The sequence below is a fragment of the Mandrillus leucophaeus genome, unplaced genomic scaffold (assembly GCF_000951045.1).
Source record: "Mandrillus leucophaeus isolate KB7577 unplaced genomic scaffold, Mleu.le_1.0 Scaffold60, whole genome shotgun sequence".
Lineage (NCBI taxonomy): Eukaryota > Metazoa > Chordata > Mammalia > Primates > Cercopithecidae > Mandrillus > Mandrillus leucophaeus.
Window position 1 is genome coordinate 6,672,180 of NW_012106475.1, and position 13,094 is coordinate 6,685,273.

Below are 13,094 nucleotides of genomic sequence, written 5' to 3' on the forward strand. Positions count from 1 at the left end.
ATCATTTGAGACCAGCCTGGATAATGTAGTCGGACCTTGTCTTTACTAAAAATAAATTTCAAAAAATTAACCTGGCATGATGGCACATACCTGGAGTTCCAGCTACTGGAGAGGCCGAGATGGGGGGAGTACTTGAGCCCAGGAGATGAGCCAGCAGTCAGCTGTGATCTCGCCACTGCACTCCAACCTGGGTGACAGAGCATGAACTTAGCTTTAAAAAAAAAAAAAAAAAAGTTTTAAAACTGAAGGTGCTTTCTTGTTGCTTTTCTCTTGGATTATGGGGAAAGCCACTTTCAGAGTGGAGTTTCAATTTTTTTTCCTTTTCTGTTGTATTTCCCTTTGGTCACCTAGCCTTCAGGAAAATCTGACACTTGGATACTGCCTATGTGTGGTGGCAGAAAGTGGAGAGGCCGGTATAGGACACATACCTGCCCCACATTCACTTATCGTTCCCATGGTAGAGTCCTAGGTTGATCTTAAAGGCAGCTTTGATGATTGACAGATGATTGGCCTAAGTTGTAGGAGAATTAACCAGCTTACCAGGTTAAACATTGGGGTTGCGTATGGGAGGGCTTCAGACTCAAAAATTGATGGAAGTGCCGGCCGGGCATGGTGCTCATGCATGTAATCCCAGCACTTTGAAAGACCGAGAGGCAGGTGGATCACCTGAGGTCAAGAGTTCGAGACTAGCCTGGCCAACATGGTGAAACGCTGTCTGCACTAAAAACACAAAAATTAGCCAGGTGTGGTGGTGTGCGCCTGTAATCCCAGCACTTGGTAGGTTAAAGCAGGAGAATTGCTTGAACCTGGGAGGCGGAGTTGCAGTGAGACGAGATCTTGCCGCTGCACACCAGCCTGGGCAACGGAATGACACTCCGTCTCAAAAAAAAAAAAAATTCTGATAGAAGTTCTGCTTCATTGATCTGGTTAATGTGATCAGGGATAACATAGGATTCAAGCTAATTCTGTCACTTAGCAATTCAGAGCTATGCAGTTAGATAAAGATCTCTGTCCAGCCCTGTGAAATATGAGCAGAGGAGCAGAGACAGGGGTGCGTGGGTGGGTGCGTGGGGGTGTGTGTGTGTGTGTGAGAGAGAGAGAGAGAGGGAGAGAGGAAGAGATAGACAGACAGACAGACAGAGAGAAAGGGTGAAGGTTGTTAGTAGGTTTGTAATTCTTGGTAAAAGGCTGGAGGGGAATCTATTACTTTATTTTTTTACTAGTGTCTCCAAAGGACAGATATAACTTTCCAGATAGCCTTGAAAAATGTGACTGTTATTCTGCAACAAAAAACAAAAACAAACAAAAAACAAAACTCCTCATTTTTCACACTCCCCTGAGGTTCCTGGCAAGAAGCGTGAGATTCTATAGAGAGAGAGCCCGGGTTTTGCCTGTTCAGCTGCCCCTGGTCAGGAGCTTATGTGTGAATCTCCCCAGAAACTCTTCTCCAACCACAGGACACTTCCCTTGACCCTGATTCGTCCACGAGTCCCCAGAGTATTTTGCTACCATCTTTCCAAACAATCCATGCCAATCATTGATTATGATTAGGAGCGTGGCCACGCAGACCCCCTCAGATCACCCTGTCCCTCTTCTGATTGAAGATTTGCCTCAGCATCACTTAGGGGGTACTTTCTGGACTAACAGAAGCCAGAGGGAGAAGGCTGCGCTCCTGCCTCTGCTGCTGACTGGCTGTGAGTTCTGAGGCAGGTCCCTCAGTCTGAGTTTGTTTTTTCACCTGTGAGACAGGGATGATGATAGTGGTGGTGGTGACATTTGGGTTTTTAAATTTTTTTTATTTATTTTGAGACAGAGTTTCCCCTCTGTCACCCAGGCTGGAGTGCAGTGGCATGATCTCAGCTCACTGCCACCTCTGCCATCTGGATTCAAGCGTTTCTTGTGCCTCAGCCTCCCGAGTAGCTGGGATTACAGGTGCACGGCACCACACCTGACTGATTTTTGTATTTTTATACAGTCGGGGTTTTGCCATGTTGGCCAGGCTGGTCTAAACCCCCTGACCTTAAGTGATTCACCTGTCTCAGCCTCCCAAAGTGCCGGGATTACATGCATGAGCCACCACGCCTGGCCTGGTGGTGACATTTGTTATGTTCACCCGTGGAGGTCTTAGGGTTCTCCAACAGTAAGATAGATGTCAGAGCCAAATGTCAACTTGAAATCTGGATGGAAATGTGAGTTCCTGTGGGTATTTCTCATAGTTGACAAACGACTTGATTTTTTCTTTCCCCTTCTCAGCAGTGTACCACATTTGAAAAGAATAAATGGGGCTCCTGGACTTTCAGCTACCTTTGCTTCCAGCAGCTGTCTGCAGATCTACTGCATCTCTGCATGAGCAGGGTTCTCAGCCCCCGCTGCATGGCAGGGGGTGGAGATAGACTCTGAATCCGCTCCCCTCGGTCTCCCAGGCTGGCTTCCTTTCAGGCCCTAGTTGATCCTGGACCAGATCTTATCAATCTTCTCCCCTCCTGCTTTCTCTTCACAGAAGGTGACCCAAAACAAGCAGTCATCATCTCTCCTTATCTGCATGTGGCCGGCCAGGCCATGCGGCAGGTGCTCTGGGCACCAGCTGCCCATCGTTATATAGAGGAGCAAGTTCCTGAAGGGAGTGGCTACTACAGGACAGAACCTGGGACATGCCAAGTATTTGATACCAATTATTATTACTCTTCTTACTGGAGTATAGAGGAGTGACCTGGTTTTGCAAATGTGTTTCCTTTCATTCCTTCAACCTATCAAATGAAACAACTCCTCAGCTCAAAACTCTGATTTCATTGTTCCTAAAAGAATTTAGGGTTGTAGATCTTCCCAGGCTGGCTGTAAATGCTATTTTGGTCTGTGGGAGCTCCAGGACCTGATTGAAAGCAGCCCAGCCCATGAGAAGCTCTGCTGTAGAGGATCAGGCAGCATTGGGACCTTGGGCTTCCAGGGTGCCAAGGTCTCACAAAGCCTGGCCCCTGGGACAGGGCTCCCCCCAAGCCTGAACCTCAGGGGAAGGCTCAGCAGTCACAGCCACCAGTGTTTCAGCTGCCAGCGCTGCTCAGAGGGGAAGTGCTGCTGCTGCTGCCTAGAGGGGCGCAGCCCTGAAGGTTACGGAAGACGTGGGCAGAGAATGTGGAAAATCACCCAGAGATTGCTGCTCACACTTCATGTCTTCAGAGCATCACCTCTCATTTTATAGCTGGAGAGATGGGGCGCACAGCCAGGGAAAGCCAGGAACAGGTTCCAGCTTCCATCACTCAGATACTCAGGAATCCCTGGGTACCCCCCACTGATTCACACTGCTCTGAGCTGTCCATGGCATCGAACCATTTGCCCACTGATGCTTCCTCCCTCCAGGGACGCTGTCGATCTTCAACAAGGGAGGATCCCAGATACTCACCACGGGCATTCATTTTATATAAGTCCCAACTGTGGCCCAGGGGTCGGTCCTTGAACCTTATTCAGATTTACCTATGACTTTATCTGCACTCACATAAGCACTAGGGGGACAAGAAGTTGTTACTCCAGTCCCTCTCTCCAGATGCCTCCATTTTAAAGACTTTGTTCTGTTTGTTAACAGTGTAGATCTACTGACTTTTTGTGTGTCTATTTTAACTCACAAATTCCACAGCCTCCTCCTTGAAGACAAGAATGGCATCTTCTTTGCATCTTGCACCATCCTCACACTTATTGCTCAGGAATATTTGATTATCCAGTTCCATAATTAATCCATCTGTCTTTCCTTGAGCACCTACAATGTGAATTCTAGGTTCTACAGAGAATACAAAAATGAGTAGACATGAATGGAGAGTGGGGCAAAAGAGTGGAGAAAGAGTAATAGCTTACTTCATAAAGTTTGGTAGGTAAGAGGAGAGAGGCTGTGCACAGGGAGGGGAGGTTGTGGTTGAAGATAAATGGAGGTGACTAGGGGGTGGATAATTGATGGAGCAAAGGGTGGTAGAGCCTGGAGGGAAGAAATGGGAACGTGAGCACAGACAGATTGATTCCAGAAAAAAAGAGTCACCTCTTCAGCAAGACTAATGGAAGAGGGAGGGAAGTGAAGGTGGGGAGGGAAAGGAGAACAGAAGGAGATGTGGCTAAATTTGGACACAGATGTGAAAGAGAAAGTGACTCACCGTAATGTCCTCAGGTTTTCACTGTTGAATGAAGGAGGGGACGTAAGCCCCAACATTAACATACCAGAGTTGACAAGGATCCATTGCTGGGATGATTGGGGGTGGCGTATGTGACTCAGAAATGGCCATGTGGCCTGACTGGGGGAGATCAAGGGAAAAGGAGGAGAAAGGAGAGCAAAGCTGGGGAAATAGGAATTATCTCTAGGGCCATCTTTTCTTTCCTCTCCCACTCACACCCCATGTATCAGGATCCTGAATCGGGCCTTCCCCAAGTTCTGAAGTCCTCTCTCCTTCCCTCATGGTGTAATTTGCCGGCTACGTCACTACTTGCTGTTACTGGTTCAGTAGCTGCTCCTGGCTTTGTGTGCTTTCCTCTCTCAAGTACCAGTGTGATATTCTTAGAAGATGGGAGAGGCGCAGTTAGATTTTGGTTCGCATAGTCTGTGACACTTTGTTATGGCAGCCCCAACAAACTAATACAATAATCTTACAGCTACATTTTTAAAAGTATGAGATATTACCTGGGTGTGGTGGCATATGCCTGTAACCCAACTACTCAAGAGGCTGAGGCATGAGAATCTCTTGAACCCAGGAGGCAAAGGTTACAGTGAGCCAAGATCACACCACTGAACTCCAGCTGGGGCCATAGAGAGAGACTCTGTCTCAAAACAATAAATAAATAAATAATAAAATATAAAAATTAAAGTATGAAATATATTTCATCAGCATTTTAAGGATTGTTTGATATGTCAAAAACTGGGTTATAGAGTAGTTTAGACCCTATAAATAAACTAATCATAAATAAATTCAAGAAGAAGATATTTACTTAACAAAAGACAACATTAAACATTTATTCACATTCATCTACTCTTTTCATGAAAAATATTTCTTAAAACAAGGTTTTGTTAACTATGGCAGAGTAGTCATTAATTTCCAGCAACCCTGGCTTCTTCCCCTGTTAGCACATGGGATTAAATTATCCCCTGTGAAGGGACTGGTGTTTTGGGACATGGGACATTGTCTTAACCCAGGCAACTATAACACATATACTGCAGACTGGGTGACTTAGACCAGGGGTCCCCAGTCCTTGGGCCGTGAACTGCTACTGGTCCATGGCCTGTTAAGACCTGGGGTGCTGAGCAGGAGGTGAGCAGCACTCCAGTGAGCCCTGCCTCCTGCCAGATCAGCCGTGGCATCAGATTCTCACAGGAGCGCAAACCCTACTGTGAACTGTCATGTGAGGGATCGAGGTTGTGCGCTCCTTATGAGACTTTAATGCCTCCCACCACCGGCCCGTGGACAAATTGTCCTCCACAAAACGAGTCCCTGGTGTCAAAAAGATTGGGGACCGCTGGCTTAGACAACAGAAATTTTGTTATTTAACTTTTCACAGTTCTCGAGGCTGGAAAGTCCGAGATCAAGGTGCCTGCATCTGGCGTCTAGGGCGGTCCCTATTCCTGGTTTCCAGGTGGGTGTCTTCTTGCTGTGTTCTCACTTGGCAGAGAAAAAAGAGAGAGCAAGCTCTTGTGTCTTTTTATAAGGGCACTAATACCATTCATGAGCCTGCCACCCTCATCATCCAGTTACCTCCCGAAGGCCCTGCCTTCTAATACCATCCTCATAAACCTGCCACCGTCATAACCCAGTCACCTCCCAAAGGCCCTGCCTCCTAATACCATCATATTGGAGGTTAGGATTTCAACATGGAATTTGGGGAGACCACAAACATCCAGTACGTAACAAGTGCCTATAATAGAAATTCCTCTCACACTCTTTGAGTGCACACCATGCAGTGTGCTAGACGTCACTCCCAAATGTCATTCCCTGAATTCTCACAACAGGCCTAGGAGATAGGTAGGTATTCCATGGCACATACAAGAATATCAGAACTTAAAGTGGTTAAATAACGGTCTGCAGTTACAGCACTAATCATTAGGGAGAGTGCTCCCTAGTTCTGATAGAGCAGGTGTAGATCCCAGCTCTGCTGCATCCCTGCTGTGTGACCTTGGCAGGCAGCTCAACTTCTCTCTACCTCAGTTTCTTCATTTGTAAAGCAGAGACATGGTACTATGCACCTCATGGGGTTGTTGAACAGATTAAATGAGATAATATATCTTCTTGGCACAAAGCCTGGCACATATAAAGTCCTCTAATGTTAGCTATTACTATTGCTTTAAGAAATATGGTAAGTACAAGTAATATCAGACACTCTATAGCAGTATTTACAAAGAGCTTTCTGTTTTGTCAGATGAGGAAACCGAGGCTGAGAGAAGTTAAGTGACTCAGTTGGGGCCCCCCAGCCAGTAAGTGGTGGGAAGGGGACTCAACCCAGCCTTTTGGCTCCCAGCGGGGCAGAGCTGCAAACTTCTGACAGCCACTGCACTAGTCAATGTCCTTGAAATAGTCAAAGCTCCTATCTCAGCTTAAAAGTCATGTCTGTGGGCCGGGCGCGGTGGCTCAAGCCTGTAATCCCAGCACTTTGGGAGGCCGACACGGGCGGATCACGAGGTCAGGAGATCGAGACCATCCTGGCTAACACGGTGAAACCCCGTCTCTACTAAAAAAATACAAAAAAAACTAGCCGGGCAAGGTGGCGGGCGCCTGTAGTCCCAGCTACTCGGGAGGCTGAGGCAGGAGAATGGCGGGAACCCGGGAGGCGGAGCTTGCAGTGAGCTGAGATCCGGCCACTGCACTCCAGCCCGGGCGACAGAGCAAGACTTCGTCTCAAAAAAAAAATAAATAAATTAAAAAAAAAAAAAAAAGTCATGTCTGTGTGTGTATGAATTTACTGTGGAGGAGGGAAATGGCTCAGACTCGTATCCTGTTGTGTAAAGTTCTTCTTGCTTTACATCTCTGCTAGTCAGGGTTCTCCAAAGAAACCGAAACAATAGGATGTGTATAGAGAGAGAGAAATTGATTTTAAGGAATTGGCTCATGTGGTGGAGGCTGGTCAGTCCAAAATTTACAGGGTAGGCCAGCAGCTGAAGACCCAGTAAAGAGCTAATGTTGCAGTTGGGGTCTGAAGGCTGTTTGCTAGCAGACTCCTTGCTCAGGAGAGGCTAGGCTTCTGTTCCATTCAGGCCTTCAGATGATTGGTGAGGCTTACCAGATGTTATGGAGGGCCATCTGCTTTACTGAAAGTCAACCAATTTAAATGTCAATGTCATCTAAAAACACCCTCACCTGGAACACCCACAATCATGTTTGACCAAATATCTGGGCACTCTGACCCAGTCAAATTGACATGTAAAATTAACCATCACAATATCTTTGCCCAGCTCCATCAAGAGCTGGCTGAGAGATCTTATGCAAGGTACTGACCTTAACTCCCACTCACCACATGCCCTGGAAAGATGAAAAAGTGCTGTAGGATAAGGTTGAGTCTTTGAACCCAACCCTCCCATCCTTTTTCTTTCAGAAGAAGAATGCTGTTAATGAAGCAATTCACTTTGTTTCATTTTCAGTCAGTCCACTTGTGATATCAGGCTGGTAGGTGAACCTTTGTTTTTTTTTCTTTCCTTATTTCTTTTGATACGGTGGTAATGTTTTACTTTCATATTAACTACAAGCTTGCATGCAACTAAAGGAACCAGGGAGGGAAGCTGTGCTTATAATCTTCTCTTTAATTATGGTACTTGTTTAACATTAGCTAAGCCTAGCTCATTTTTTTAAAGTCAATTTCATCGAGGTAGAACTGCTGATTGCAAAAGTAGGTTTTAAAAACATTCCATATCTGTATAGAAATGGTATAAAACTAAAAATTAAATTCTGTGAAAACTGAAATCGCACCATCTTGAACGTCAGGGAAAGGACATACTTTGTAAACTGGTCTTGGTGGTGTGCCCAAAGTGCAGGGGCAAAATTTAGCCTTTTTTTTTTTTTTTTTTTTTTAAGGCCAGTCAAGTGAAGCAGTGGGAGTGGAGAAGGAATAAAGAAATCTGTAACTGGTTGTGATCAATTAGTTGTAAACACCACTGCACTCAGACCAGCCAAAAATTAGCCTCTTAAGTGTTAAAACTATAAAACAAAAAGCATGAGGCAGCAGATTTGTGAAAGTTTTTAAATTACCTCCAGTAATTTAAATTTAAATAACTTAATTAAATTATTAGGTAAACCTGCCAAGGCCAGTAAGCAGAAATTCTCACCCAGTAACCAATGCAAGTAATAATTCTAATGGAATACTCAGCTGGCCAGATATCTGAAGTGTGGCAATGGAAGGACTCTGGACTCTAATGAATAAACTAACCACCTTTTATTTATATGGCACTCTAAGGTTTTGAAAGGACCTTCATTGATATTAATCTTGTTTATTTCATTCTTACAACCACCTACTGCCATAAGACAGTCAGATCTCTTTCTCCCCATTGAGACCAAGAGGGGTCCAAGGTCATACAGCTGCAAAGTGGCAGGGAACAGAACAGACTGAGATCATCTTTCCTCTGCATCATTAGTCCAAGGTCTTTGTTGGGTGCCTTAGAGTCCAAGGGTGGGTGGAGAAGAATGATGGACAGAATCATGATAGAAGAGAATTATGACCATTCTTGCAATTGGCCCATCTCAAAGAAAAATAGAGGAGTTCATCCAAAATGGTATTGCCATTTCGGGTCATATAAATGTGCAGGCCTGCACATTTACTCCGCAGAATGGGACAACACAGAAGAAAAAAAAAAGAGAGAGAGAGAGGGGAGGAGCACTTTAACAGAATTTAAATATTACTGTCTTTTTTGCGAATAACGACCAAAAAACTCCCCAACCTTGAGGAATGGCAGTGGAGGAGGGCAAGGGAAAGAGTGCCGCTGGGGACAGTTTTCTGCCTCGGAGGAGCGAGTCACACCACCAGAGCTGTGAAAGATGAATCACATCTGTTACATCAGGACTTGGTACAGATTTCCTGGGAAACTTGTCACTGAGGATATAATAGAGATGACTGTTCTTTTGGGGAGATGAGCATTTTCTGGAGGGAATAGTCTAAATCAATTTGGGATTAAGTGGCAAATTAAGATGAAAATTAAACGAGTGTAATATGGCTTTTGTGGGCTGTGTTCACCTCTCCGGGAGGTCAGCATGGTCAAACTATGTAAAAGAGAAAATGTCAGACTTGGTCGCAAAAGTGAAAAGGGATGATATTTTTGATCTCACCTTCCTTGACAGGAGGGGCTCTTTTTAAAATCGAGATGACACCTCTCCATTTACAAGGCACTCCCCTGTGTATCATTTACGCTCTACCAAGCAGATGCATGGTTCCTGTTTTCTAGATGAGATAGCTTAGGGCCACAGCTAAAGGCACACACTGGGCCTGTAGCTCAAAGCCCGTGTCCTCTCCACTCCATCACGAGGCCAACCCACTCAGTCTCTTGTTGGGGGCAGAGAGGCTGATGCAATGAGTTATTGGCTCCTTGTTATGAAGGTAACCAAACATATTGTTCTGCCCAGACACGCGAGAGTCCTGGTCAAACTAAGACAATTGGTCACCCTACTTCTGTGTTTTCATTAGTACTCATAGGAGATTCTACAAGAACCACACTGAATGCTAAGACATTTTAGGACACAGCTATATATGCATGGGATTTGCGTGTGGTTTCATTCTACCCAAACAGTATTTGCCAGCATTTTAAAATTTACTCTTAGTCTCCTAAGATTGCCATTTTGATTTCTTTTCCTTCTTCACTTCTTTATAGTTCCTCACTGTTATTATCTCAGATCACCAAAAAGGGGACAGGGAGAAGGAGTAGAAGCAAGGAAAAATAAGGGAGAGAAATTCACTGGACCCCATTGTTTACAGTGTGGTCTTGGCTCCGGTGCGTCGAGGACCTATGTATAGCAGGAATTCCCAAACCTGAACATGGTTGTGAGGAGCCTCTAAGACAGCCCCCAGGATTCCCACCTCTTGCCATTCATGCTCTTGGGTAATTCTCTTCCCTCTTCCCTTGAGTAGATTTGTCTTCAGGGCTCACTTTTGTGTTTGTGCTTCACCTCCACCCCTCACTTCTCTCTTTCTCTCCCTCTCTCCCCTTCCCTTTCTCCCTGCCCCCATCTCATTTCTAACCCTGGGAAAGGCCAGATGCTGTGCGGTGAGCAGACGTATAGACAGGTCCTTGTGGTGAGGAGCTGATGTTTCCGGGCCCCGAGGTCTGCTGAGGCCCAGTTAGGTGAGCTTGGAAGCAGACCCCGTAGCACCAGCAAAGGCTTGAGATGACAAACATCTTGACTGCAGCGCCATGAAAGACCACGAGCCAGGATCATCAGGCCAAGTCAGTCCCAAAGTCCTCACCCATATAAACTACAAGATGATACATATTGCTGGTTTTCAGCCTTTTTAGGGTAAGTGGTTCAGAAGCAGTAGATAACTAATACAAATGTATATCAGAACCACTTAGATAACAACTTAATAAAATGTGTATTCTGGGCCGCACCCCCAGAGACACTATTCAACAGATGTGGCCTGAGATCTTTGCCTTTTCACCAGGAATCCCAGGAGAATCTGAACTGAACAAATTTCTGCTTGAGAGCACACAGAATAAACTCTCACCTGGGAAGGCCTGGCCAGAGGAAAGACCATAAGGAAGGGAGAATTGCTGGTTAAAAACAAGATGCCCAGTTATATTTAAATTTCAGATAAATAACAAATAATGTTTTAGTCTTAAGTCTACCCCAGGCAGTATGTGGGACATATTTACATAGAAACAGGATTTGCCGATTATCTGAAATTTAGATGTAACTGAGTGTTCTGTATTTCTGTTTGCTAAATACCATCCAGAGGCCCCACAGGAAGTGAAGGCCCAGTGGGAAGTAAAGTGGTGCCTCCCTTTCCCAGATGGCAGGATTTTTTTCCTTCAGGACATGGAGGCCTGGGCTCTTCCTTCCTGTGGGGAGATGGCCTCCAATGGCCTCGAAGTCTTGGTGTCCTTCTCCCTGAGGAGCTGCAGGTTGCCCAGGATGAGTCCTGCCCCTCCCACTTCAAAGACTCCCACCAGATTGAGTCACTCCTGGATGTTCTGGCGGGAGCGTTTTGAGGAATCCCCCACACAGCCCCACCTCGCCTCCAAGAGGCTGGAGACCCCACAGGTGGGCACGGTGTTGGTGGCCAGCACATTGGTGGCCGTGGCCGGTGGGTGAGCAAGGAGACTGGTTCAGTCAGTGGACCTCATGCCTGGTGGGTGCCGCCCATGGCACTGGGAACTTCCTTGCTCCTTTTGGTGCTGTTGGCACAGCCTTTCCAGAGCAGTGAATGAATGCCAGGCTCCTCCCACACCCCTCCAGGAATGCAGACCAACACAGCTGCTCTATTAAATGTGTGCACTTCTTATTCCGAGTATGTCTGAGTCTCTGATGAGCTCTATTTATTGCAGCCCTCAGCCCTGTAAAGAGGAGGATGGTTCCAAAGAGCCCTGAATGCAGGCGGTTTTACAAAATCAGCCTCTCACTTCTTTGTATATACTTTCTTGTCACAGGAACAGCCTTAATTTTGATGTTTATTTTGAACTACGAAATATAAGATGAATGAGAGTATGAGTGTATGTATGTGTGTGTATGAGTGAGAGAGAGAAAGACAGAGAGAGAGATTGGCTGGATAGACTGAAATGCTTAAGGCAGGGATGGAAGATGAAGACTGAGAAAATGTGTGGCTGTGGTAGAATCAGAAACTTTAATATGTGCTTTGAAACCAGACCTGAAAGTGAGGTCACATCACTCTGCTCTTGTTCAGCCTTGCTCAGTGGCCTGATGCAAGCCAAAAACCCACAGGAGGGGAACTCCGCTCAGTCTCTCTCCTGAGAGAAACTCTGGAGGGGTCTGACATTTTGAGAGCAAGGAGGAGGTTTGGAATCAAGTGTACAGAAGCTCTGTTTGTCCTGGAGGCTCTTAAAGGCTCCAGGAGAACTTTTTGGGTGCTGCTTTATATTAATAAAACCAGCATGGCTGAAAGAAAACATATTCAAAAAGTAGAATCTGGTGCCACTGCACATCTTGTACGTCAGGAAGAATCCCATGTTCCTGGACCCCCACCCCTGGTGTAGTGGACTTGGAAGACTGGAGAAGACCATGAAGCTACATTTACAGGGTGTTATAGAGCCAGAAGATACTTTAATAATCTAGGCTAGGGACCAGTGCTGTGGCTTCTGCCTATAATCCTAGCACTTTTAGGGACCAAAGTGGCAGGATTGCTTGAGCCCTGGAATTCAAGACCAGCCTGGACAACATAGCAAGACTCTGTCTCTACAAAAAGTAAAAATTAGCAGGGCAGGTGGTGCAGGCCTGTAGTTACAGTACTCAGGAAGCTGAGGCAGGAGAATCGCTTGAGCTCAGGAAATCGAGGCTGCAGTGAGCACTCCAGCCTGGGTGACAGAACGAGACCCTACCTCTAACAAACAAATACAAGAAATCCAGACCAGGTTCCTGTCTAACGAAGAAGAAGCAAGGCTCCCGCTTTGGCCTTCGGTTTGACTTCTCTGGGCATCTGAAAAATTAGTAGCAACCTCACAGATGTATTGTGAAGATTAAGTGCAATGATGTATATAAAGCCCTTGGCACTTTGCACTCAGTAAGTGGGAGCTGTTATTTCACGGGTTCTGTGTGCTTGAGTGTGTGGTGGTGAGGTTGGGGTGGGCGGGGGGAGCGGTTTCAGCACAGTACAAAAAAGAGCTCAGCTTCCTGAGACAGGGTTCTTATATATTTAGAGTCTTTTTAATTGGAAAGGACAAAATAGGACATTTAATTCAGTCCCTTTGTTTTAGAGCTGAGGAAACTGAGCTCCAGACAAGTGAGGGCTTGCTCAGGATCCCACGACGGCCTCCTGTTCGGGAATCCTGTATCATGCCTACACAGCAGGGAAACTGCTGTGCTTTTAGCCCAGAAACTCCACTGCGAGTCATTTAGGCAGCTGCAGAGGGGAGTTCCCGCACCGCAGACTGAGTGCTTGGCTGGATCTTTTCAGAGACCACCAGCACCGTCACGGTGGGCGCC

General features: G+C 46.0%; 1 protein-coding gene across 1 annotated transcript; it reads left to right on the plus strand.

Moving 5' to 3' along the window:
- Positions 1–1,419: 1,419 nt before the first annotated feature.
- LINC01599 (long intergenic non-protein coding RNA 1599) lies at positions 1,420–11,455 on the plus strand. Its single transcript, XM_011999769.1, is given in 10 exon segments — positions 1,420–1,497; positions 2,122–2,189; positions 2,982–3,031; positions 3,034–3,068; positions 3,071–3,113; positions 3,116–3,276; positions 5,527–5,601; positions 9,812–9,883; positions 9,885–9,981; positions 11,097–11,455. Coding segments are annotated over 10 exon segments (1,038 nt in total).
- The last annotated feature ends 1,639 nt before the right edge of the window (positions 11,456–13,094 follow it).